This window comes from Antedon bifida, chromosome 6, assembly GCF_963402885.1.
Source record: "Antedon bifida chromosome 6, ecAntBifi1.1, whole genome shotgun sequence".
Classification (NCBI taxonomy): Eukaryota; Metazoa; Echinodermata; class Crinoidea; order Comatulida; family Antedonidae; genus Antedon; species Antedon bifida.
The window spans coordinates 23631762-23658960 of NC_136231.1; the positions used below are offsets into that span (position 1 = coordinate 23631762).

A 27199-nucleotide genomic window follows, 5' to 3' on the forward strand; every position below is an offset into this window, starting at 1 on the left:
ATGCAAATTAGAAATGCAATTGTTTACTTATTTCAGGACTGTTTAATGTACCACATAATGCATTTATTTTCAGCAAATCTTTATAGCAATATTAGTTTGTATTGAAATGAAATTGTTGTTTTTCTACCATTTCTATGTAATAGAAGCCCCTATGACCCCAGAGATTAAGGTAACCAATCACGATGAGGCTTTCATATACGCAGGTATATACTAGCTCTTGATTGGCTAGCGCATGTCCCTTCCCCGTCCTTATGTAATTGTTGTTTTTCCTGATTATTTCATTGAGTTTTGTGTATTTAATTTATCTTGTCAAATGTACGTTTCCCATTGGCTAATTTCAGACACAAGCATTTATATTATTGTACACCAAATTAATAAACCTAAAAATAGTTCATACTAAATTTAGTGAACCCATTGTATATGAATAAAGAGGGTGAGCCCCTAGATATCAGGTGGCCTGCAGCTCGAGGGGGTTACCCTCTCTAAAGAAAGTTGAAATAAAATAAATATATGCGTTTGAATTTATTATACATTATAATATGTTAATACTTTGTGTCTGAAAATAGCAATGGAATGTTTATGTATTTGTTTAATCCTCTCCCATTCTTTTTCCTCTTCAATTCATTCTATCTTTTAGTCTAGGAAGTACAGTATTAGATTTTTATAGATTCATATTTCATCCTTCCTTCGATAGATTTTGTAATTAATATATTCTATAAATTCATGAACACATAGAGTAATAACTTATCGGAAGTAGTACATACTATAGGATCTTACTTTCATCTTTTGTTTACTAAAATATGTTAAAATAGTAAAATACATAGAATAAAATATTGTGTTGTTCATCTTTTGTCATTGGTAATACTCTATTCTTCCACACTTTTATTTTTTTTTTTTAGATTCATAACACTGTACAGTTTTTTTTTTCACTTTGGTTCAACTTGTTTATCAGTTTAATATTATTTTTTAAATTTATTAATAGTACTGTTTTTACCTGAATATTTCAAATTAATTACTTTTGTAATTATATCATTAATATTGTCTTTGTAATTACATTGCATTAGTTTTTTAAATGATTGTGAATAATTTAGTTGAACATAAAATAAATATATGTTGAACTTTATTCTAAATAAAGCATTTGGAATTATAAAAGAACTAAGTTTTTAAAATTATAAAAACTTATGAGAGTACTAATTTTTGTTTTACAATTTGTTTCCATTCATCTAATTAACACTGTTCTTTCATGAATCCTAACATTCTCTTTTCCTTTACGTTAGTATTTTAACTTATTCTTATTCAATCATTTATATTTAAACACCAAATTTGTTTATGATTCCAGAAACGAAAGAGGAAGATGAAAGTGTTCCATTTGGAAATGACGAGAGCCAGCCAGTAGCAGAAGAAGGTGGGCAAGAACCTGCTGTTCAAGCCCGTAAGTGCATTCAAATTATTAACACTAGATAAAGTATACAAAGGAATGGTTGAGTCGCGTGGCCTAGCAGTAGACAGAGCCAAAGCTCAGCTGTAAACTGTTGGAACAGGCAATAGTTCTGGTGGTAGAAGAAATCTTCTGGAATAAGAACTTAAACCTGGTCCAGTAGTGCATCTTTCAAAAAGGGTATGGGGTTATACCTGGTGTTCTTGTCCATATGTAAGCCTATTTAGTTAATCATCAACCTTACCAGTTCAGTCACTTCATAATGGAAACCACAATGCGAGTAAAAATAATATTAGAATTGGTAAGATATCATAAAAAAAAACACATCCTTGTAATTTAGTCACTGTTTAGTACAGTCTCTTATATTGTTATCTATTTTTAATCTATTTTAAAATAACCGGTTAAATTGCGTTATGCAGCAGAAACAGACCCTTAGATAAGGTTTATTTTGCATTTTGATGGGGAGGTGGATGAATTTAAACCTGGATTATATTTGAACCGACTTTTCTCACTTTTACCATGAATCACACTTATTATTCATTATTTGGCCATTTTGCCCAAAATGCATTTCACATTCATTTTTTTTTCACTCCATTCACATAACAGAGGGTGTCACTGTAGTCCATTCAGCACCCCCATCACAACCAGATGACGATGACACGACAGAGACAGTAGAACGTTTTGAGGAAACCCTCCCAGACGGATCAATCCGTATAGTAACAAGGCGGAGGGTTGTCAGGAAAGTTACACAACATGTTGAGGTCGAAGGTGAACCTGTGTTGGTTGATGGAGATGGTCAAAGGAAGTAAGTAATTGTTGTGAACAAATTGCTGTGTTTGCTGTGATGGCTTCTTTTCTTCAAAACGATTTTGTTTTAAAAAAAACGTATTAAATCTTGTTCACATCTATGGGACTGCAAGGTGCTCTATGAAATGTGAATTCTTACTGAATTTGAAAAAAAAATTAGTTACTTTATAGATACTTTATTAGTTCATGTTTGATCAAACCATGTCCTGTTACTTCAACATGTTTCAACTTTATTATTTAATAGAATATTATACGTTTATGTTTCCATTTTATAGTTTAAACTCTGAAGTGATCCAAAATCTTAAATTTTACAATAATAATTTAATATAAAATACATGTTTTTGGAATTACACTGTCAGGAAATCAATCAGTTACTCATAACCTAGATATAATTAAATAAATATATATTATTTTATCGCCAGCGGTAGTTAAATTTTGTTTATTTTTTTTATTTTCATTTCATTTCTGTCTTTTTCATTCATCGTTTTAATTATCCAGTCATAATGAAGGTAATTAGCAAGTTCTCTGTTGGCATCCATCTCTACTCTTCTCTGTCAATAACTTTACTCCTTGTTCAATGTTGTTTTATGTAAACTGTTGGATTAAGTATGTATCAGGGTTTCTGGTTTTATAACTTTAATTTTATCTTGTAATCTTGTAAATTTGAATACCATTTAACATTTATACCTTAATATTGTATACATATATTAAGACGATGGAAATTATATATTTATATGTTTTGGTTTATAAAAAATATTAATAAAACAGTATTATAGTATATGAAAATTCACATAATTAACTAATACAGGACAGCTTGATATGTCCTGCTCAAATTCGATATGTTGTAGGTTTAAGCCCATACTCTGGTTTAACCCACTTTTGTTATAGGCCCACTCTGTGGTATGAACCCACTAAAAAAGATAGAGCAATGCAAATTAAATGTTGGTACTTGGTACTACCTCCAAAACCCATTTTGGTGAGGAGTGTTCATATACACGAGACAATGCAATACTAACATAATATACTGGATTTATAATATCTGCAATTATTAATAGTATTCAAATTATATGACATAATAAACAACTTTTATTAATAAAATTATTACTATTATACTAATTTACAATACATAAATAAAGTGTTTTATTAATAGTATTCTGAAATTAAAACAACCAATAATTTCATCAACCTATTTTATGTGTTTCAAACTGCATTTCAATAAAAATGTAAATCATATTCAAATGTATCAATAATTGTAAATATCTTCCCTATATCTAATATTACATCTTATTACTGTATTAAATGTATGTAATGTGTCTAACTGTAGCATGTTAACAACTTCTGCTACATTGTAAATGCTTAATAATGAAGCATGTACTATTGTTGCTACATTTAACTGTGAGAAATGAATGTACAAACTAAAGGTATATTCACACTTGTTCCTTTTCAAGGAATGGAAGTCATCGTTATATTCCTAAAGCTCTGTCTACACTATTAAACTTTATATGACAAAAAAATGTGATGTGCTACAATAATTTGTTTACTTTTTAGTCAAACTAGTTTGATAGTGTAGACAAAGCTTTATATGATTTTCCATTTTTTAACAAAATGGAACAAGTGAGAATGTAACTTAATGCTGTCATACTGCTGTGTGGTCATTGATGACCCAGCACTTCTGATGTTGAGTTTGACCATTGTCCAGTGTGAATGTCCTCCAGTCTGAGAGAATAGTTACCATAAATGTGTAGATGCAGTTGTGAAGTTGTTAAAGATGGTTGAAGAGAGACAAGATACTTTGTAATTAACATTTCAACCTCTCATTTATATACTTCCTTTTAATTTATTAAAAGATACCGATATATCTTATTTAGCTATGCCTTAAGGCGTGTATATTGTACATAAATGATGGGGGTTTGCATTAGTGTTGAATGTACGCATCTGTTGAAAATGCACATTTAGAGTTGATTAAATAATGGCATGCTATATAATTTAAAGATAATGTTTATAATGGATGTGAATGTTGCATGTGAGTTTAGCCTAAAGTGTAAAGTTAAGTACAATATAAAACTGATGGTTAAATGCTAATATGCTTCATTTAAACAGTGTGTATGTAGTACATAATACCTTACATAGTGTGTTATACAGTATTACATAATTGTGTGTCCCCATAATGGAGTCAAAACCCTCTTAACCTTCCCACCCCATCTCCCTCCTTATTAGTTTTACCCACAAAATAATTTACAGAAATGTTGGATTCCTATTTGAAGTATCAAGCTCTGTCTACACTATCAAACATTATGTGACAAATGAGATGTTCCCATATATGGTCATGATGATGTCATATCCTTACCATATTTAGGCATATCACCACCACATTTGGGCAAGGAGCACATCATACTTTTTTGTCAAATTAGTTTGATAGTGTAGACAGAGCTTAAGGTTTCAATCATTTAGATGGGTGTCCACTCAACTGTACATGATGATGTCTTGTTTTGTAGAGGAATAAAATGTAGCTTTAGTTATACCATAGTTCAAAAAGCATGGGAATGTGTGAGGAAATGTTGTGTGAGTGTGTATTGTCCTATGCTTAATGAATAAATGTAGCAGTATAACGACACTACGTGTAGCGTACCATATGCCTTGTGTACCCATGCTTTTAGACTGTAGTGTGTATTCATAACATGCGATTGCCTTGTGTGTATTGAATGTCCTTTTACTAAACTCGCAATGCCTCATACATATTAAGGTTATAATTTTTGAAGTGGCAAAATGATAATGTTTGAAAACAACTATCTGGGAGTCGCAGCCACATCGCAATAAATGCACTGGGCAGAAAATAATAGCCGCTGAGATACCTTTATTTATGTTTTTCTGTTAATATTACATAACTAGCTCAGATGTTACCTACCATTTTATAATGATTAGTAATATTCAGCATAAACACAGTACTCATCAATCAGTAATCAACAACAAAAAAACAAATTTAAATTTTTTAAATGATAAAATAAGTGCAAAAAAAATGAATTTATTTGCAAATATATTTGTACTAAATAAAGTTTATTTTCTTTTCAGCATTGTAATTCAAAGAAAAGTGACAAACAAAACAGTGATCGTTGACGGTGAAGAAGTCAATCAGTCACAAGATATCCAAACAAATATCGTTGAAGATGGCGAAGAGATTACTGACGCGAAGGAACTACGTGGAGATCTCCAACAAATCGTGGACAACTTCCTTCAGGATGATGTCATTTTGGATGACAACCAGAATGAAGCGTGATTTTTATTAATATTAAATTTTAAAAATATGTTTGTTAAAAAGATTTTAAAATAAAGTGTTGTAAATTTATGTGAAATGTTATAATTATGATTGAGTGTGTGAATACGATTCATAGTAGTTAATGAAGGCTTGTTCTCACTGATAATAATAACCGTATTCGTGTTGCGTGTCGTTTATATTGCACGTCTCACTGCGTTGATATCTGTCCATTTTCTTATCGTAGACCTAGCACGTAAGTTTAGTCCATAGTGTTGTTGGTGTGTATATCATTCGATAAAAAAAAAAAGAAGAATTTAAACAGTTAATTGAAAATACTATTTGTAGTCCAACTTGCCATAGATTATTATTCCTAGAAGAAAAGCCATTGTTTTTTCATATTAGAAAATTATATAGTATTTACACTAATTTTACTGTACCTTGAGTATTGCAAAGTTACTTATAAATTTGTTTCAGGACTATTTTCACTGGTAAAAAAAAAAAAAAAAAATCTAGAGTAATATAACAACCATTTAAATTTCTTTCACGTTGATTGATTATTATTTTTCTGTGTGCTCCTAAATTAGGCTCTCTAATTTGTAAAATTAATTATGATAAATTTAATGGATAATTTTTGGGGGTTTATTACGATTTTTTGTGGTTTTGCATGATAAATTATGTCTTTTTTTTGTATTTGACCTTGTAACCCCAGTACCCTTCTATAAACCAATAAAAGTGTTTATTCAGACCGATGTTATACAGAAAACAAAATCATGATTCATCAGTTTCTACTTAAATGTATAATATTTTGCAAATATATTCCTTGATGTTTCAATTATTAAATCCTTGGATGTTTAATTAATCAATCCTTGAATGTTTAATTATTCATAAATATTATGGTAATTAGATCAGTATTTAAATATTTTTCCTCTTTATCTGCTAATAGAGAGTAGAATCAATTATATAGAAATAAATTAAAAATAGATTGTACTTAATAATCTATATCATGTGATCGAATGTTAGAGGTGATTTAACTAATCTATCATTCATAAATTAAATTGTAATAAATCATTTTTTTCTGTCCTTTTAAGGAGCATATTTTTATGGTATATTCCTGAACATTTCACTTAGATTGTTTAGCATTTCACATGGTTTTTATATTAGTACTTTAAAATAGTTGATTTTTATTTTATTTCATTCATCTGATTAGATTATGTAATTTTCCTTGCATCATGTTTTTCATATTTAACTAGGCCTAAGTAATGTATGATTCAAATTGATTATTCATGGTGATTTTGATTCCGCAAATTGTAGTGCAATTGGGTATTAAATCAAGTGTAGGTATTTTTAATGTACAAATTCAGTGATATTGTTATATGTGCCAAAGATAGTCCTGTCCCAATGTGGTGTTTTTGAGTCTTCAGTACATGTTATCATGTGAGTGTTATACTCATGTACAACGTTGAGGGCGTGCGTCCAGGTGGCTGGTTTGAATATTGCTGTTACCTAGGAAACACATTACAATATTTGGTGAATAATGAATTAATAAAAGCTGTGAATTGTGCATCATATTTGTGTAGAATAAATGTTCGTCGATAACACAATATACATACATTATAGCAACATATGCACACTTTGTTTGTAATATAAAAAAAAATCCCTGATCCATGTACAGAGATTTTTTTTATTTTTCACTAAAACTGGTTACTATATCATAATTGACATGCAGAACCCCATTATTCGACTCTGCGTATGTTTATTATGCCATTTCTGTCAAAAAATAAATGGGTCGAAAATTGGTCATTTTCGAAAATTTCCCTGTACAGTACTATAAATTTCGTCCCTTTTATTTTTTGACATAACTAGTCAATATGGCCCTATAAGATGATGATGACACCATATATGCGCATATATGGCAATATTGTGGCATAATTATTGATTTTTAAAAAGTGGATATTTTGGGCCTTTTTTCGAAAAAATCCCTGTACTACAGTACATGGAAATTTCCAAAAAATGGCCAAATTTCGACCCTTTTATTTTTTACATAACTAATCACTATGGCCCTATAAGATGATGGTAACACCATATATGCGCATTTATGGCAATTTATCGCATAAGTATTGAATTTTAAAAAGTGGATATTTTGGCCTTCTTTCGAAAAAATCTCTGTACTATATATTACAGGGAAATTTTCAAAAAATTGCCAAATTTCGACAATTCTGTTTTTTGACATAACTAGTCAATATGGCCCTTTAAGATGATGATAACACCATATATGCGCATATATGGCGATATTATGGCATAATTATTGATTTTTAAAAAGTGGATATTTTGGCCTTTTTTCAAAAAATCCTTGTACTATAGTACATGAAATTTTCAAAAAATTGCAAAATTTCGATCCTTTTTATTTTTTGACATAACTAGTCAATATGGCCCTTTAAGATGATGATGACACCATATATGCGCATATATGGCAATATTGTGGCATAATTATTGATTTTTATAAAGTGGATATTTTGGCCTTTTTTCGAAAAAATCCCTGTACTATAGTACATGGAAATTTTCAAAAAATGGCCAAATTTCGACCCTTTTATTTTTTACATAACTAGTCACTATGACCATATAAGATGATGATAACACCATATGCACATATATGGCAATATTATGGCATAATGATTGATTTTTAAAAAGTGGATATTTTGGCCTTTTTTCGAAAAAATCCCTGTACTATAGTACATGGAAATTTTCAAAAAATTGCCAAATTTCGACCCTTTTATTTCTAACATAACTAGTCACTATGACCCTATAAGATGATGATGACACCATATATGCGCATTTATGGCATAATTATTGATTTTTCAAAAGTGGATATTTTGGTCTTTTTTCACAAAAATCCCTGTACTATAGCACATGGAAATTTTCGAAGAATAACAAAATTTCGACCCTTTTATTTTTTGACATAACTAGTCAATATGGCCCTTAAAGATGATGATAACACCATATATGCGCATTTATGGCAACATTGTGGCATAATTATTGATTTTTAAAAAGTGGATATTTTGGCCTTTTTTCGAAAAAATCCCTGTACTATAGTACATGGAAATTTTCAAAAAATGGCAAAATTTCGACCCTTTTATTTTTTACATAACTAGTTACTATGGCCCTATAAGATGATGATAACACCATATATGCGCATTTATGGCAATATTGTGGCATAATGATTGAAAATGGGGCGGTTTTCCACAAAAAAAAACCTGTACTACATAGGGATTTTTTTTCCAAAACGACCAAATTTTGGCCTTTTTATTTTTCGACCTAACTGGTTACTATGATGATAATAATGCAATACACGCATATATAGCATTAAATTTTGGTAATTTTAGCATCGACCTTTGTTCAAATGTAAAAATATGGATTGAAAAAAAGCATAAACCAATGTATACAACAACTTACTTAATTTATTATGTGTTCACATTTACACAATAGGCGATGCAGACATGTACTGAGGATAACCCTAGTATACACGAATGACTCATGAATTTATATTACAAACGAAATACCCGTATAACCAGAATAACTTATTAAATGCATCAGCATAACAATAATAAAATTGATTTTTTGCAGAAAACAAATCAATAATTAGCTATAAACATTTTAGGATAGTAAATTCATATTGAAGTTAATGGGATAAAATCATTACAATGTCTTCAAAACTTCTCATCTTTATATTAACATGCTACAAACTATTTGTACTAACATTTTTTGTTTTTAGCACGTTGTGCAGGAGACGTAGGATAAATTGTTCATCAAAAATATATTCATTTTTTTAATATGTCAAAATAATCAGATAATCTGTAATACTAAAGTAAATAAATGATGGATGAAAGGAAATCCCTATTTTCATAACGAGTTGAACACTCTTTCAAAATGGAATAGGAGAAAGTGTTTGGGGGGTGGGGGGGGGGGGGGGTATAATTTATAGTGAATATCTTTTGATGAATGTAAATGTCTTAAGTACAGTATACACAATGATAGGAATCTTGTTATAAAATATAGTTTAGATACAATACAAGTATAATAGAACACATGCAGTTGACAGGCACAGAACAGATAAAATTCTCAATGATATACTGAAAATTAATTATATAAATATTTGTTATCAGCTCAATTCTGTAGTTGTTTTCTATTTTGTCTCCTGGTATTGAGGCCCACCTACTGTTACCTATAATGTATTGGTTTCTACCAGTAATCTGCCATTGGATTAATATATTGTAAATGTAATGATGTTTTAGAGGTTTGTCAATGCGCTAACAAACAATTTTACATACTGTATATTTTACTGTTTTCATCACCTTACTATAACTTAACACTAGCAAAATTCTTGTAGTTTATATAAAGTATAGCATGCAAAAGATGAATTAATTACTTAAAAAGTTGTGTACTACTTCTAGTTTTAACAAAATTAGAAAGGAATAGTTTTAAATATATACTACTGAAAATAGTGTTTATTTACATTCTAATCTAGTTATGCAGTTATGTATGTTATACCATTGTTAACAAATTTCATTTGAAGCTCAATGAAATATAAATAATGGCATATCTCTTACATATAGTCTATATTCACATTAAAACTTTAAAACAAGTTTTAACAATCGTATAATTACATACTTTAAAACAAGTAAATGGGTTCAACTATAATGTTTAATAATAATATAATGATGTTGCAACGAGGTAACATGTATAAGAACAGAAAGAGAGAATTGTGAAAATGTACAATTTATGTTTATGTTTTTAATATACCCCATTGTAATCAATGGTATTTGCAACTGTATGTAAAAACTGTTTTCATCAATGTTAACATTTAAATGATCTAGGCAATAGTTTAAATGTCATACAATATAGGATAATATAGGCCTACTACAGATAAAAAACATTACTGAAACATTAAAATATATATTCAGGTAGAAAGTATACACATAAAGGGAAAAGTAATTTATTTTACCAAAAATCTAAGAATGTATATATAAAAATTCAGCTAAAACAATATGAGTAAACAATTCAATTTATGCCTCATTCAATAACAAATATATTCACAATAATTTGGGCATAAAATTTTACTTTACTTTAAAAAAGATGGTTCTTTACAGACACCATGTACTATTATATACAAGTTTAATATATTATCACAATAATCGTACATAAACCCTGCTTGTAAAATTCCTAAATATGTTAAATAAAATGTCAGAGGTCATCTTTTTTAAATTATAAGCTTTCCACATGATTAAAATAGTAAATGTTACGATTAAAATATTTACTGAAATCAAATTGGCATACAAGGTAGGCCACGACACCCATACACTGAAAACTGAATTTAACTTAAGGAGACAGGAACTGCTTTAAAATTTGGTTTAGTTTATGGATCAAATCTGTTAAAATGTTTTACAGAGCTTCAAACTACATAACTATAATTTTCAAATATTTCACAATTTGAGATGTTTCAAGGATATTTTATATTATATATAAACATAAAATGACTGTACATGATGAAAACAGCACCATTTAAGGGATCACTACGGCAGTTATGTAACTAACAGCGTTTCTTTATTTCAGTAATACTCTACAATTTAAGAATTATAATCTGCCAGTAAAGAAACCGACAGTTTACAACAATAAAAATGTTTCAAATTAATTAAAAATTGAAATGTCTATGTAATATGTAGAATCCGTAATAAATATTATCTTTATACCCATACATGAGCGTCGATGCTTAGTAATTTTGTATAGTGCTACAGGGGTGTAGGGTTAAGGGGAGAGTTGGGCAGAGCTGGTGTTGGGGAATATGTAAATTTGATTTACCAGTATACACTTGCATGCATGAAAATTTCATACATCACAATGTATTTCACAACACAGTATTATATTACAAAATGCTGTATAGTTGATATGTTTAAAATGAACAACATTTATTATGACTTTTGTCAATTCAGAATTCAGAGGGAATTTAGTTTCAAATTGAGTTCATTCATAGTATTATACAGTACGTTTAACTCGGTCTTAGAACAACTTTGTAAGCATAAATACAAAATGGTTAATTCTGCAGCAGAAGGTAATTGTAAAATGAGAGGTATATGAAACATATTTTAAGCTGGATTTTCATAAATTAAATACTTTTTCTCTCTAAAAACAAGTCCAGAACTAACATGTCATATTGGTATATAGTTTTACTCATGCAATCACTGATTCTTATTATCTTTACACTTAACTGTATTACATTGGCTTAAATACTTCATATCATATTGATTTATAATGCTATTAATATTGATTTATACATATTCCGCAAGCTCCAAATCATCTTTAAGCCACTGGGGCACTCTGTAACTCAGCTTCGATAGCAGCCCTTTCAATTCTTGGTTGTGTGATTGGTAATACTGTGATAAGTAGTTCTGTGATTTCTGATCCATTGGAGGGTAAACACGCCCCTTACTGTTGCCCAAACATTTAGTTCGTCCATTGTTTAATAACTGGCAGTAGAATCCTTTTTTGTTGTCATATCTAGATGATATCAATCAAAATATTGTTAAAACAATAAAGAAACTATATAATAGCACAAAAACCTTGTTCTTAATCTTCCTTTAGCCAGTTATAACAGCAATTTTGTTCAATTTTGTTTTAGAAATAAATTCTACATCAAGACTTTTATTGGCTATCTTTTTCAGTTTATTGTTTATTTTGTACTGTTTTTTTCCTTCTATTTCTGATACTGTTTCTTTATTTTAATCATAATTCATATCTATAATATTTGTATGTATTTTAATGAGAAGCAAATAAATTGAATAAAAATCAAGTTTTGACCAATTTCTTTGTGACTACCACTACTATATGGAGAAAAAGTGTGACATCACATTTTGGCCGATACAAAACATTAAGATGGTAACGCTAGTTTAATATATTTCCACAGCATTAAAATGTGGATTTAAATCCACATTCTATTCAATATTGTGCACAAACTATTTAAAAAATAAATCTTAAAAATTCATAGCTCAGTACAAAATTTAAATGCAGTATATTTTACAAAAATATATAGCTAATAATACTAGCAGAATGTAATTAACTTACTTGAGATGTGTAAAATAATCAAATTGGTTTTTAATATGCAGAAAATGCTGAACTTTAGACATGGTCCCTGCTGGATTTTCTTTCAATGATTCTCCATTTAAGATTAGCAACTACAAGAAAAACATACATCATCATTAACATTTAAAATTGAGCCAAGTGGATGATAAAGATATGATTAATTTATTTTGATACTTAGAATTTAGTTTAAATATCATATTAGTAGTACTAATAAAGTTGAAAATGTCTCACTGTTTCAGTACTACAACCGTTTTCTAGAGAATTATTTTCAACTAACTTCATTCAATTTTTATGATTAACATGTTTGTACAAACCTTACTTATTTTTCTTAAAGACTTAACACATTTTGAGAATTCAATGTTGTGATCTATTTCAACATTTTCCCGAATCTTTTATGAACATTTTTGTATTTAAAATACTAACCTGGTTTGCTGAATAATGCGAAAGCCAGCGATCAAGTTGTTTAGCGTACTTTCCCGGTTCTAAGCACCTTCTTCGCAGGTCGTGAACAGCCGAGTATGACGATTCGTCTGCACTCACTACATCATAAAATGTGTAGTTTAACGCTATAGGATCGTTGTGAGATCTCATATGCTGAGAAAAACAATATTGTAAAAATAAGAGGTAGTTGGGACACTTGTCAAATGTAGATTACTTTCAATGGTCATTTTTTCCACAAAAAAACTGAAGAGTTCTGTAGAAAAAGGTTAAACATATTCTATTCATTTCTTTCATAATAATCTTTTTCAAACTAGATATTTGAAAAAAGGATGATAAATCCATGTTTTCCAAACCATGTCTCCTATAAGGCTTAGGTAGTGGTGCTGTATTGGCAATCAAAACAGGATTTGAACCATGGATCCTGGGATTGGTAAGCAAGCATTTCAAACACCAAGCCACAGTTCCACAAATTATCCAATAATGTGATAATTCTAAAAATGTGTATGTGTCATTATGGTTATGACTAAAGGATCAGATTTGCTAATAAATTATTCAATAATTTTAGATATGCCACAGAAACACATCACATTTTGCCTGTGGACACAATCCAAGCAGACAGTCTATGAGCCTGAAGCTCAAGAGACACAAAAATTATGAAATGTTAACTGAAATGCTACAGGATAATAGCGAAATTGCATGCAAAAATATATTTGATTATATTTAAATAAATTATTAAATAATACAATGAGTTGAATGCATACATGTGTGCATATCAATTTGTAATTTTTGATCAGACTGTCTCTTCAACAAAAACAATAAAATTATGATCAATGCTACTGTCGGTTCACACACACACACAATCATGAGCAAGCAACTCATGATCAATGCTGCTACTGCTTCACATACAATATTGTGAGCAAGTTACTCATAACCAATTCTACTGCAGGTTTACATACAGCATTGTGAGCAAGTTACTCATGATCAATGGTCCAGCAGGTTCACATACAATATCATGAGCAAGTCACTCATGATCAATGCTGCTGCTGGTTCACATACAATATCATGAGCAAGTTACTCATGATCAATGCTGCTGCTGGTTCACATACAATATCGTGAGCAAGTTACTCATAATCATTGCTAAAGCAGGTTCACATACAGTATCGTGAGCAAGTTACTCATGATCAATTCTACTGCAGGTTCACATACAGCATTGTGAGCAAGTTACTCATGATCAATGCTGCTGCAGGTTCACATACAACATTGTGAGCAATTGTTCCTCATGATCAATGGTGTAGTAGGTTACAACATCATGAGCAAGTTACTCATGATCAATCCCGCTGTAGGTTCACATACAACATCATGAGCAAGTTACTCATGATCAATGCCACTGTAGGTTCACATAAAATATCATGGGCAAGTACTGGTAGAACATCATCAACATTGTGAAAAGGTTACTTAAGATCAAAGGTTCTGCACGTTCACACTCAACACCATAAGCAAGTACATCATGATCAATTAAAATGACACTGTAATGGGTACATTACTAATACCATTATTCTAACATTAAGATAAAAGTTTAAAGGTTTACTTTACCTGATACCATGAATAAGCTCTCTTTGAGGGGCTTATCAGTAATGTTATCAACTTGGCTTTGGGTAGAAGAGAATGTACTCGCCGAGGAACATTTGGATTATCAAAATATGTAGCACTCTTCTCAAATGTCACGGTTGAAGGGTTTCCTGGGAAGAACTCCAGGTACCTGGATGAAGATAAAAGTAAGTTGTTGGCTTAAATCCAGGAGCATGCAAAGCAATTTACTTGTATAGTACCTTTCATTTTCATGTACAGAAGAGTCTGTTTCATTTAAATACTAAAAGATGGTTGTCAGCTTTAATTTAATTTTATTTTTAGTACAGTATAATGTTTTAAATATTAAATGTAATTGACTCAGACTCTCTGGCCTCAATGCTGCTGTTAGAGAAAGTTAGTGTATTATTTTTGGCTAATGAATGTTAAATATATCTGATAATAGGGAGGTTTCGCAACCTTACGAATACGATAACGAAAACGGATACGTCATACATTTGTGAAACTTTTGAGCTGATCCCCATTTCATATTCGTAAAGCGTATTCGTGTTGACGAATATCACCAGTCATATTCGTAACTACAAAACGAGTATAGTTTTTTATCTATTTTGCACATTTTGCATTTGAATTAGGAATGATTCATGATTATAATATAATTATAGATTTATTGAAAGCAATTTACTAAAGTAATTTACTAAAATGCCAGGTCAATTTAGATAAATAGCAGTTTCAAAGTCCTCACTCGCTTTGATGTTACGCTAGGCCTAGGCAGCCAAGCACCAAGCAACACGTACCTGCGCTTCGCTCAAATTTACCGCAGTCATATTTTTGACGCGCCTCGATATTTCGTTGCCATGCGAAACAGATTTTTTTATGGCTTACGGAAACGAATACGTGTGCGTGACGTATCCGTTTTCGTTATCGTATTCGTAAGATTGCGAAACCTCTCTATTATAATAGTTTTATCAATATATTGACTTGGGTATAAGTCCACCCAAGGTTAGGACCAAAAAAATGTGTAACAGTCATCTATAAATAGGTTAGATACGTTGTTGTTTTTTTTTTTCATTGTATCAAAAGATTTCAGGTATTTTTTTGTATAAAAAAAATTAATGAACATAGTGTACTGATCATTTCTATCATATAGACAGAATCAATATGTATATTTCTTCATAGTATGAACTTAACTTACCAATCAATGCCTCTAAAGTAATTGGTCCCACTGAAAAACTGCACCTCTTCATACGTTTTAGTGCTATCTATGTTGCTACGTATGGCTGGATGCATACTTAAAAATGTGTAGAGAGCAGTGGTTCCTAAAAGATAATTTTTTTAATTAACACCTGTTCGCACAGAAAAAATAGAAAACTGATGTGTATAAAGAAATAGCTTACTACAATAGTTGATTAATAATTAGGGTTTTCTTTTGTTAAAATTTGAGAAATATTCTCAGAGATGCGGAGTTAATCACAACATGGCAATGGTGGTATGGGAATCAAATCTCCAGTTTGAGTATATACATATGACAGATATCTTGTAATACTGGTTCATTTCAATAGACATTAAACAGGAAACAGCTTTGTTTATCAAAGTTCATACTTGTTTCTTTAGAGTACATATTTATTGCTAAAATAATGTTTTCATAGCTTTCACTTTAAACACTTGTAACTTTAAATCGCTATCATAAAAAAATAAATATTATTTTTAAATGTACTTTTTGAATGTTTATGACTGTTTGACCTTTCAGTTAAATCATTAAACAAATATTATTTGCTTTACAATAAATATTTGCAATTGTTCAATGTATTATTTTAAAAATCAGTCTAAAATGTCACCTGTTTTCTGTGGGCCAATGATCAGAAAGTCTGGCAAGTTTTTGCATGATTTATTCTCCGCCCATATATCAAGATGTCGTTTATCGTCACATGGATTCTAAAAGAAAATAATTATTAATGAGTTATAGTTAATACCATGGAGAAATAAGTTAACTTATTTCTCAATGTTAATACTGATGCCCTCAACATTTTGATTCTCATGTGTACATATATGGTGGTACATGGGGAATAATCATACCACACAATCATACTAAATTTCACATTCAATATGAATGAATGACAACACCATATTCAATAGGATTATAATTATGATTAAAGTGAAAATTATGTACCGTATAAATATTGAGATATGGCATAATGGTATAGGGGATCACAGATTAGCATGTGAGAGGCATGTGTTCGAGATCTATCTGTGCAATATTGCTTGTATCCTTTAGCAAGATATTTTACTCTCATTTATGAAACATATTAATGTACACAGAAAGCACAGTACGTTTAAATAAAGAACTTTGGTACTTTGAGCATGGTACTGTGTCTGTTGTGGGTCCTTAAAGGGACTAATCTGTATTTCCACTACCGAGGACGAATAATAGTAATACATCTACACATTTTGTTATAGTTACTGTAGTAAAAGTTAGTAATACAGTTTTATAGTTGACCAAAAAGTGATGTTCTAGAGTTGGACGTGACAATTTGTTCTCATTATGTTTCATATCATTTCCCTGCCGACACTCGATCGTCTTAAATTGTCTTGCGCAATCGGAGCTAATTAACTTATAAACGAATCGGTTTACTGTAAATGTGTCTGACAGTGTTGAAATTGTTCTCACATTAGACACACATTATAACATCATTAGATGTCTCAAAACATAATAATTAACTTGGCCAAACTTGACAGCATTAATAATAAATTTGTGCCAAAAATTTAAGATGAATTCTTCCAATGTTAATTTGCATTCTTGTTTCATATCTGTAATTAGTAAACCTCTTTTAAGATAACAAAAAAACAAACAAATACAAATTTTGCAATATACTGTAGAAACCCTTATTAAAGGGACACTTTAAAAGGACCCAACAGAGTGTTTCCTGAATAGAGGTTGGCTGTAGTGCTGTTTGTTTCAAAGGAAAGTGTGTTACTGTATTATTAACAAATATTGCACTGGCTCAGATAAGGTGGCTATACAAAGTGTGATGTGTCCAAATATGGTAGTGATATGCCCAAATATGGTAGTGATATGACATCATCATGTCTATATATGGCCACATCACATTTTTTTGTCACATAAATAAAGTTTGATATTGTAGACAGAGCTTTACACTTAATATCAGTAATACATTTTTCCATCAGAGTAAATCAAATAAAACCTTGTTACGTACAGTCCACAGAGGTTCTTTCTGGTCTGGATAAAAATTAAAGTATTTTTCAGCTAGTTCCTTCGGCGGCACTGTCTTCAATCTTAAGTTCGTCCACTTATCAACAAAATTGACGACATTATCGAACGTGTAGAGCGCAATTCGGTCGTTACCATAGTTTGACAAATGCGTCATGTATATGTTCACCTAGAGAGAAATTAAAAATATGGCTGTCACGATTTGTTTGACCACTGTATCAAATGGTTCTGCTGATTTTATTTAAATGTACTGTAGTTAAAAGCTCAAAACCCTAGATAGTTATTTAAACCAGATTGGTAAAACTTTTTCTCTTGAGAGAATTCTCTTAATCACATTCGGTTGAAACATTAATGAAGTATAAAAGACGTCATTTCTTTCTGAGAAAAGTAATTTAAACAACTAGAAATACGTACATAAAAATTCAAACAAAAATGAAAAACAAGTGTAGCTTAGTATAATAAAGATGATCTATTATACTAAGAAAACTTTGAAATATAAATTGATATTTAATGTGTGTTCTAGTTTGCTTGCATAGTTGAAACTAAATACCTGGTTTAATTTGGTTTTATCTTGGAATGTATTTTATTAGCTAGAGGGCTAAAAAAACATAATATACTAGTATGGCATTATATTTCATGTTTAACCTCTTTTCAGCCATTTACAGTAGCATAATAGGCCTATCTATTTATTCATTACAATATTAAATACTTATTCATTATATAGGTCTAGACTTGATTATAGGCCTATACTTATACATTATAATAGGCCTATACTTATTCATTATAATGGCCTATACTTATTCATTATAATAGGCCTATACTTATTCATATTATATAATAAGTTACATTCAATAAGTATACTATGATTTTCATATAATGATTGTATGTTTGGTCGTATTTAAAATGCCTACAGCAATTAAGAAAAATGCATTAAAGATACGTCAGACTAAATTTAATATATTAAATAATTTTAGAGAATTTAGCCTTTTATTGTCATCTTTTATTATTCCTTCAAGTTCATTCCACTTGAGAATTACCTTGCATTTTCAGGATAGGGTCATTACACACTAAAGTCATTATAGCCCATACCCTGTAACCACTCTATGATTGTACCTGTACTGACTATACACTATAACATTTAAGAATAGATGAGCTTTCTCAATCTCCTACATTAGGTCTGATTCCTTCATAACATCATCAAATATTATAGTAATATTGGCATTTGCATATGATGTAAGTAAAGATGACCTCTCTGATAACATTTCAATTCAATCATATCTGAATTGTGAAAACCACAATTTCATCAATACTTATCACAACTATAAAATATTTTTGTTTTGTTTTACTTACAGGATTGTCAATGAATGTTCTGAAGAGTTCTCCCCCATGTATACTTTTGTCCAATTTTGCTCGTCCTCCAGGGTACTTTTCCAGGAATATTGTATGAGTAAATAACCCACATGTTTGTCTTGGCAATACCTGGAAAATGTCAAGAAAACAGCAATTTTTAGTAGTCAGCAATTATGCAAAACAAAAAACACTTCTTTTGTGATTGATATGACTTTTTGAAACCTTTTCTATAAAAAATGTGTTAAAGATGTATTGTCCACCTGAAAAAATATTTTTTAACAACATTTTTGTTGAATATGCCATTTTAATGTAACAAGTTATCCACTTTGAAAAACAAATTGGATAAAAAATGTATTAACTGAAAAAAATGTAATTCAAAGCAAAATGGTCAAATTGGCTGCCAGCCAATAGGTTTTTGGTTGAATTTAACCATTTATTTTGTCATTTTATAAGTGAAAACATTATTTTTTTCGTTTTTTTTTCTACAGAAGTGATTAACTTTATGAAAACTACAAAATAACATATTTAATTAATCTTCATTTTCATGCAATTCATCTTTTAAAAAAACATGTTTACATTCATGAATAAAGTAATGTATTGTACATTGCAAAATATTGTATAACCTTCAATATAATTAACATCTAAGACGAAATTCTATAATACGTCATGTCCTTGTCTAACTGTATTATTAAATATTAATACTTAATAAATATTTTTTTTTAATGTATAAATTTTACAGTATAACAGATCCGCTGGCTATGTAAAGGTTTTTACAAGACAAAATCAATTAATCATTATTCTCATTCTTGTCAATTTACATCTAAATTATGTTTTTTTTTTTACCTTGAATAGATAAGTTTTATAAAATTGTATAATTCATAAATCCAACAGGGACGACCTTGATCACATGAGCTAAATTGTATTATTGATTGTACATAAAGCAAACTACGCACAATGGTATAGTGTGTAGTATGGGATTTTATTACTTGGTAATTGGATATAAAATCAATCAAATTATAATTATTATTTATACAATAATAACTTGTATTCAACAGAAAGAATAACAAATGTGTTATTACTGTAAATAAGTAAGCCAACATAACATATTAATAAGCATAAATTGGTAACTCTGTAGTTTTGTAAATTGGATTTTCAATCCTATGTAATATTTTTTTCTTAAATGGTCAGCAACTGTAGCAAGAACTCGTCGAGTGATATAAAACAGATGAGAAAATAATAAAAGTTTTATAATTATACAAATAAATAAACCTCAGGATATTACCATACAAAACAAAATACATTTTTATCTATATTTGTTAACTTTGTATCAAAATAAAAAAAGTTAAGCCCCATATTCATTTTTGAACGTAGGGTAATGAGCTGTTATGTTAGGAGCTCATTTTACTAAGCAGCAGCATTTATTATGTGGTAGGGTGGCCAGTTCCTTTCCACGCCGCCTTATCCCTCCCTAGTATTTTCAACCAGGTACTTATTTACAGCTGAGTAGACTGCGAGTTGTCAGGAATTAAACCCGGGTCTCTCTGTATGGCAGGACAGTCAAGTATCCTAACCACTCGGCTACTCAACTCCTAAATAGTATCGAAATAGAACAAACCAAATCCACTACTAACCTTGATCCCTTTGTGGATATAACCTTTTCGCCTTCTAGCTGGGTAGAGATGAGGATACTCTTCTGTACTTGTGACCTGTATGTCCCACACCTTCTTCCACATCTCATACAGTTGATTATGAACAGGATAGACACCAGCATGGTGAGGCGCCACAGCATAGTTGTTATTTAGAGGTATACCATGTTCCTGAAATTACAAAATAAGTTTGCAATAAGGCATGTGACGCAGTGTTAAAAAAGTTGGACTACTGATCGTGAGTTTGAATCCAACGTTCGCAAAATTGCTTGTAATTTGTATCCTTAGGCAAGATACTTTATTTACGTTTGCCTCTCTCCACCCAGTTGTACAAATGGGTAATATTGGTAACTTTGTGCTGATTACTAGCTGCATTATTGGAGTATGTTTCCATGTTTAATCCAAAAATGACCGGGGTAATAATACTGTATGTACAGCACTTAAGGTTTCACATCATTAGGCGCTTTATAAATCCAAGAAAAATTATTATTATTATATTTATTGTAAGGAAGGATGGAGTTGATGGGCAAATGGGCGAGTTGAATTTTTGTAAGCAGGTGATTAATTTGTAGTTATTTGTTTATTATTAGTATTACAAAGAGAGGACCTATTTAATAAGAACATCAACTATTAATGTAGTATTTATATTCTTTGAAAAAGTACTCGAAACAAACTGTAATTACTCTCGCAATATATAAATTGTTTCTGAAAAAAAGTTATTAGCTTTTAAAATCACCAATTACTTTATAAAAGATCTTCTTGAAATTATAATACAGTATATGTTAAAACCAATTTTTTAAAAAGGTAAACATAACCAACAGTTGTTTTTCATATTAGAAATTCTGTTTATAATGTAGATAAAAAAAAAGAAATTCAATTATTCCAGAGAAGGAAGGAAGCAGGAAGTCGTAGAAGAAAACTTAAAAGGCTTCAGTGGAAAGCAATTATTCCTATTTAAGAAATATGAGTCCCTAAAGTACAGTGCCTCAGAGACATCTCTGAGTATGCTAACTGCTTCTTGCATAACATTGGAAAATGGAGCTAGAAATGGCATAGTAAATAACTTCATTTAAACACTGAATCATCACATCAGTGAATATTAGATAAAGTTTCATTTGGTTTTAATCTATAATATTATAATTTGTGTAATTTCGTGTATTTTCCTATGTAACCTATTGACAGGAACATTGAATTTTCATCAGGATTCGGAGTTTCTTCATCCGACAGAGGAAAAGAATATAATGAGGATGAAATATAAAACCATATATCTTCTGGTATAATCCAACACACTCTAGAACATGAAATTGGTCCAACTTTGGGGGTGGGGTTATTACCCGGGGGAATCTTAGTTTAGAAAAAAAATGATTGGTATTAAGCATTTCTTGTAAAAACTCATCTGAACTACTGACTGTAGCTAGAGAGAGGCCTACATCAGACCAAAAGTCAATACTGGGACTATTACAGTTTTTTTAGGTAAATACATTTTTTTTAGATCCAATTTTTGGTCAAAGTGGATAACTATTATGTGACATTAAAATGGCATATGCAACAAAAAAAATGTAAAAAATTATTTTCAGGGGGACAATACATCTTTAAGAAAAACATCATGACAGGATTTGAACCAAGGATCGGTAGCCAAGCCTGTTAATCATCAATCTACTACTTCACTACAAACAAATAAGAAAATCAAATTTACTAAAATGAAATTGCAAGAATGTTGAATTGAATATTAATGTTTATTATATGATATGAATACAAGATGATTATATAAAGGGAAATAGTTCTTTACTTGCTCTACATATTGGCTAAAAACAATAAAAAGGATTGCATTAAATAAAAACAAGGGTAAAATATCTAGAGCAATGATGCTCTAGGGAAGTAATTATACCTTAAGCACATAAAACACAGTAACTCTATCTTTTATCATTGTATATTTTTGTCATGTTCTTATTAAATTCCAATCACATCTTATAAATATAGGTGGCTAGGTGATATACAGTACTGTAGCAATCAAATATATGCTGTGCATGTTCTAAAACTAGCTACTGTACAGAAAGTGATTAATTGGCACGACACCAAGTTACAAAACAGGCTCATATTAATTATCACCTACATCTTAAGCAAGAACCATAACAGAATGGGGCATTAGGGGAAGTCTATGGCGGTGTGTTTACGAAATATGTTGCTGGGACCAAAGAACCAAATCTTCCTATCCAAAAAAAAAAACAAAACCGTAATCGTAATAAAATTGCATAATTTGCATAGAATTCTCTGAAATATCTGAAAGGTCCGAATAGAACGGGGCCAACTCCAATGTTCAAAGTCCACTAAGACAAAAAAAGTGTGATGTGCCCAAATATGGTAGCGATATGGCCAAATATGGTAGTGATATGACATATTGGCAACATTTTTGTCACATTAGTTTGATAGTATAGACAAGGCTTTACGTACAGCATGTGCAGATAAATATTTTGTATAAATGTACCACTGTTTGCCATTCACTGTCAATTACTGACTTTGAAACATGATATCTTACGAAATAATTTGAACAATTACTGCAGATTCTTTAGCATTTTGAACATATTACAGTTTTGTGATTTCTACTACTGAGTGAGTACCCTACTTTCTAGCTCATTTCTTCAATTCAAATTAATAAATACCCATCAAATGTGAACAAGAGAAAATTGTCAATTATAAAAGATATTTCTTACTAAAATAAATGCACAGATATAAAATTCTCAATCACGTTTATAGATCTAAACAATTAATTTCTATGATTGTTGTACTGCAAACTACTTTATACTACAGCAAATGTGCACACAAGTGTTGAAATTTTATTCCATATTTATTGAAACATGTTGAGTGATTTAAATGCACAGGCGACATGGATGAGTGCTAGTTACCGTTAAACTATATTTTGCACTGAAAATTTATTCAAATGACTTCTTGTCCTAATTACAATTTTAAAGCAGTCAGTATTTATAATTTTTGATGAGCTTAATTCCTTCAAAGCTTGTTGAAATTCACAATTCCGTGTCTTTTGATTCAAAGTAGAATCTCACTTCATACATATTCTAAATTTTGGATGGAATTCTAAATCTCCCAATGATTTCAAGTACAGCTGTCATATTCCTTACAGTAATTACATCTAATAATTTACATTATTATTTATAGTACAATAGCTATTTCCATAGTATAAAAAGTAAAGAATGTTTATGAGTGCAATGGTACAAATAATTTCATGAAGTAAAAATAGAACATTTCATCTTTCATGAAATTTTGGATCCACTGTATGAATACAATATAAAACATTAATTGATGTTATAACACACCTACAGTACTTTTAATGAGAGACTAGGTCAAGGCCTAAACTATTCGAGAAAGCAGGTACAACAATTATAGATGGCACAGATTACCAGGTGTTTTTCGAAAATGATCAGTCAATAATAGATACCACAATAAAGTAAGTTTCAATTATAACAAAATAATTAGAAAATAGAATCAGTAATGTCTTTCAATATTTATTTTCAAATATTTGTACATTTGCAGCTCATAGTTCATTTCTGTTGTCGATGTCGCAATCACTGACCGCATAAGTTTCAATTATATAACAAGTTCTTCTGTAATGCATTTCAATCATTAATAAATTTCCTACGAAATCTATTTGTATGAATCCAGTCCAGTGTTAAAATTCTACTTTGCTCCACACTCTACTGACGTCCACAATGTTGACAGCAATGAGTTTAATAAATCACACTCAAAACGCACACGAATCCAATTAATTATTTCAAATGTGGTATTAAATTGAACAAAAAACAATTGTAAATTTGATTCAATTTATAAATACAAATTAGATAAATTCAGAATAGAAAAATGATATGTTTTATAGTATTCAATTAAATATTTGATATTATTTATTCTTTTTGCATAATTTAATTGATTGAATTATTAATTCCTAATTTATCTTAGTGTGAAAAACTATATTAAATTTCAACAAACTATAATTTATTTATCAAGGATATTTTATGTCGCTTTTATTGGCATTCTTCTTCCCAAACTTACGGTATTTTTTAATAAAAAAATTATAATAGAATAGAACAATATTTAGCTTTGTTAATACAGTACAGTCAACTTTCCCAATACCGGACACCCTTGGGCTAATCTAATGTGTTTACTAGGTAAAAATGGACCTTTTGGAACCCAAGAAAAGTCTGGTTTTTAGAGAGCTTCGGTTTCCAGAAAGCCTGGTATTAGGAGAGTGTATTTAAATAAAGTGGAAATTTAAAAAAAATATTGTGATTATTGATAGCATTCCAACAAAAAACTGAATGATTTGTGACATGGATAGACATCAGCATAGAGACATCATCTTATATAATAAAACATTCATCAAATAATAAAATAATATTATAAGGTTAGAATTTACATTGTAGTAATAAAGTGATCTGTATGTCCTATTGTTCCATTGCCTTTGTTTCAATTATATATTATGACCTTTTTGTGTCAGATGGAAGGTCAACTATTGTCTAATATTTAATAAGATGTACAGGTATAAAACTTAAAATTATGATTTTAAAAGTTTTCACTGAGTGAAATTACTATCATCAAAATAAATAACTGATTCAGTAGCTTACATTCAATTACAAGAAAAAGTTGTAAACAAATTATATTAATTGATAATAAAACTATTATCAAATTTATGTCACATCTACATTATTAATTATAACAATTAATTGATAAGTTTAATATAAGTAAATTAGCATTAAATTATCATATTTGTAGGATCAAATTAGGGTATACAATAAATATTATTTGATATCCCATACTGTAAGAAACTGAGTGGCAATACCATCCAATTAATATTCATATCACGAAGCTACAAATATCAATAGTTGGAATATTTAGTAATGATAATATTAGAGATCGTTAATCATAATTTTGAATAATGATATCAGGATAATCAATATGCTTTTTAATTATAGTATGTTGAATATTATCAATCATAAATCATAAAGTTATTGTGTAATCCTGAAACTGCCTTTAATGAAGATTAAAAAAATATTCTGGGTACAGTAACTTGCCAATTATGATATAGAATTGACTTTACACTAGATTTAATTTGAGGGACATTTACACTGTCAAAATACTATAATATAATAGTACAGTAGTTCTGATAAATTATTTGTGTTATTCATGTAAAATTTGGAATAAATTGAATTAGAACAACCCCTTATTGGGTCTCAGGAGGTCTCCCCTGAATAGTGGTTGGCTATACATTTAAAACATATACATAAAATATTTCTCTTGTAAACACAGGAAAGTGTGCCCTTTTAATAGGGGTGTCCCCTGAATAGGCATGTTGCAACTATAGTTTAGTTTTTATAATATCAGAATATAAACTGGTTTTCAATGTGATGTCATTTGATAACGTATTGCTTTCAATAGGCCTCCTCAGACCTCACCTCACCAAGTTTCAAGGTTCTTCAAGAAAAGGTGGGGGGGGGGGGGGGGGGTGCAAGAGAGGCTTCTTTCGAACCACCTTTAATTGGTAGATCTTTGGTGTTTTTTTTAACTATAATTTAACAGTACTGTAACATATTCAAATTATAGCACTTTATTAAACATAAAATTGTATTATATAAAAAATCCAGCTGTGAGACATATGCAAGTTTCTGGTCATTACAAAAAGCAATATTAAAACTACTTTTGGAAAGAAGGTTAAAAAAAAGCAGACGACATGAAGTAGGCAAGAGCAGACGATGCTACTAGTAGCCGTTAAGCCTAATCTGGCATTCAATGAGCCATTGGCAAAAAATAATTAATTACTTATTCCAAATTTCTAGATAATATTTCTCTTGGCAATTTACTGCAAATTTGAGAAGACCAAACGTAAACACTATGTTTCATATTATTCATCCTCAATTCAAATTCGAATTACGTCCTCTACGGACCTACGGCAGCAGGAGTGCAGCGCCTACCATGAACGACATAGAACCCCCATACTAAAAAAAATTGTATTATATCAGAGCTCAAAATCCGATTCCTTTATAGCAATTTCTTGGCCACCTGCTATTCTTTGGAACACACTTATGAAAGTCAATCAAGAAAAGTAAATGGCTCACTACATTCAAACCACTCCTCAAATCCCACTTTTTTTGCACTTTCATAATTAATCTTTTGCTTTTTTTATTTTTTCATCTTTCTCTTTTTCTGTCGATTGTTAAGCGATTAGAGGCACCCAGCATTTTGCGCTATATTAATTTGAACTTTATAATTGCTAATTTGAAAACCAAATTAAATTTTTGAAAAATATATTTTTT

The 27199-nt window shown here is 30.0% G+C and overlaps 2 protein-coding genes across 19 annotated transcripts in view; one reads left to right on the plus strand and one right to left on the minus strand.

Moving 5' to 3' along the window:
- The window catches only part of LOC144845883 (uncharacterized), a 99611-nt gene extending 92547 nt beyond the window's left edge, over nt 1-7064 (plus strand). For all 18 annotated transcript variants that reach the window (XM_078703372.1, XM_078703365.1, XM_078703369.1 and 15 more), the window contains 4 exons: nt 144-203; nt 1340-1432; nt 2045-2243; nt 5315-7064. In XM_078703372.1, the coding sequence (XP_078559498.1) occupies nt 144-203; nt 1340-1432; nt 2045-2243; nt 5315-5519 (557 nt within the window). In that variant the 3' untranslated portion in view covers nt 5520-7064. The remainder of the gene's footprint in view (nt 1-143; nt 204-1339; nt 1433-2044; nt 2244-5314) is intronic.
- Nucleotides 7065-8933: 1869 nt separating this feature from the next.
- Nucleotides 8934-27199, minus strand: part of LOC144845903 (bifunctional heparan sulfate N-deacetylase/N-sulfotransferase 4-like) — a 37258-nt gene continuing 18992 nt past the window's right edge. The window contains exons 4-12 of the mRNA XM_078703412.1: nt 20865-21050; nt 19234-19362; nt 17870-18052; nt 16493-16589; nt 15850-15973; nt 14664-14829; nt 13053-13223; nt 12612-12721; nt 8934-12047 (exon numbers count right to left, since the gene is read on the minus strand). Of these exons, the coding sequence (XP_078559538.1) occupies nt 11819-12047; nt 12612-12721; nt 13053-13223; nt 14664-14829; nt 15850-15973; nt 16493-16589; nt 17870-18052; nt 19234-19362; nt 20865-21050 (1395 nt within the window). The 3' untranslated portion in view covers nt 8934-11818. The remainder of the gene's footprint in view (nt 12048-12611; nt 12722-13052; nt 13224-14663; nt 14830-15849; nt 15974-16492; nt 16590-17869; nt 18053-19233; nt 19363-20864; nt 21051-27199) is intronic.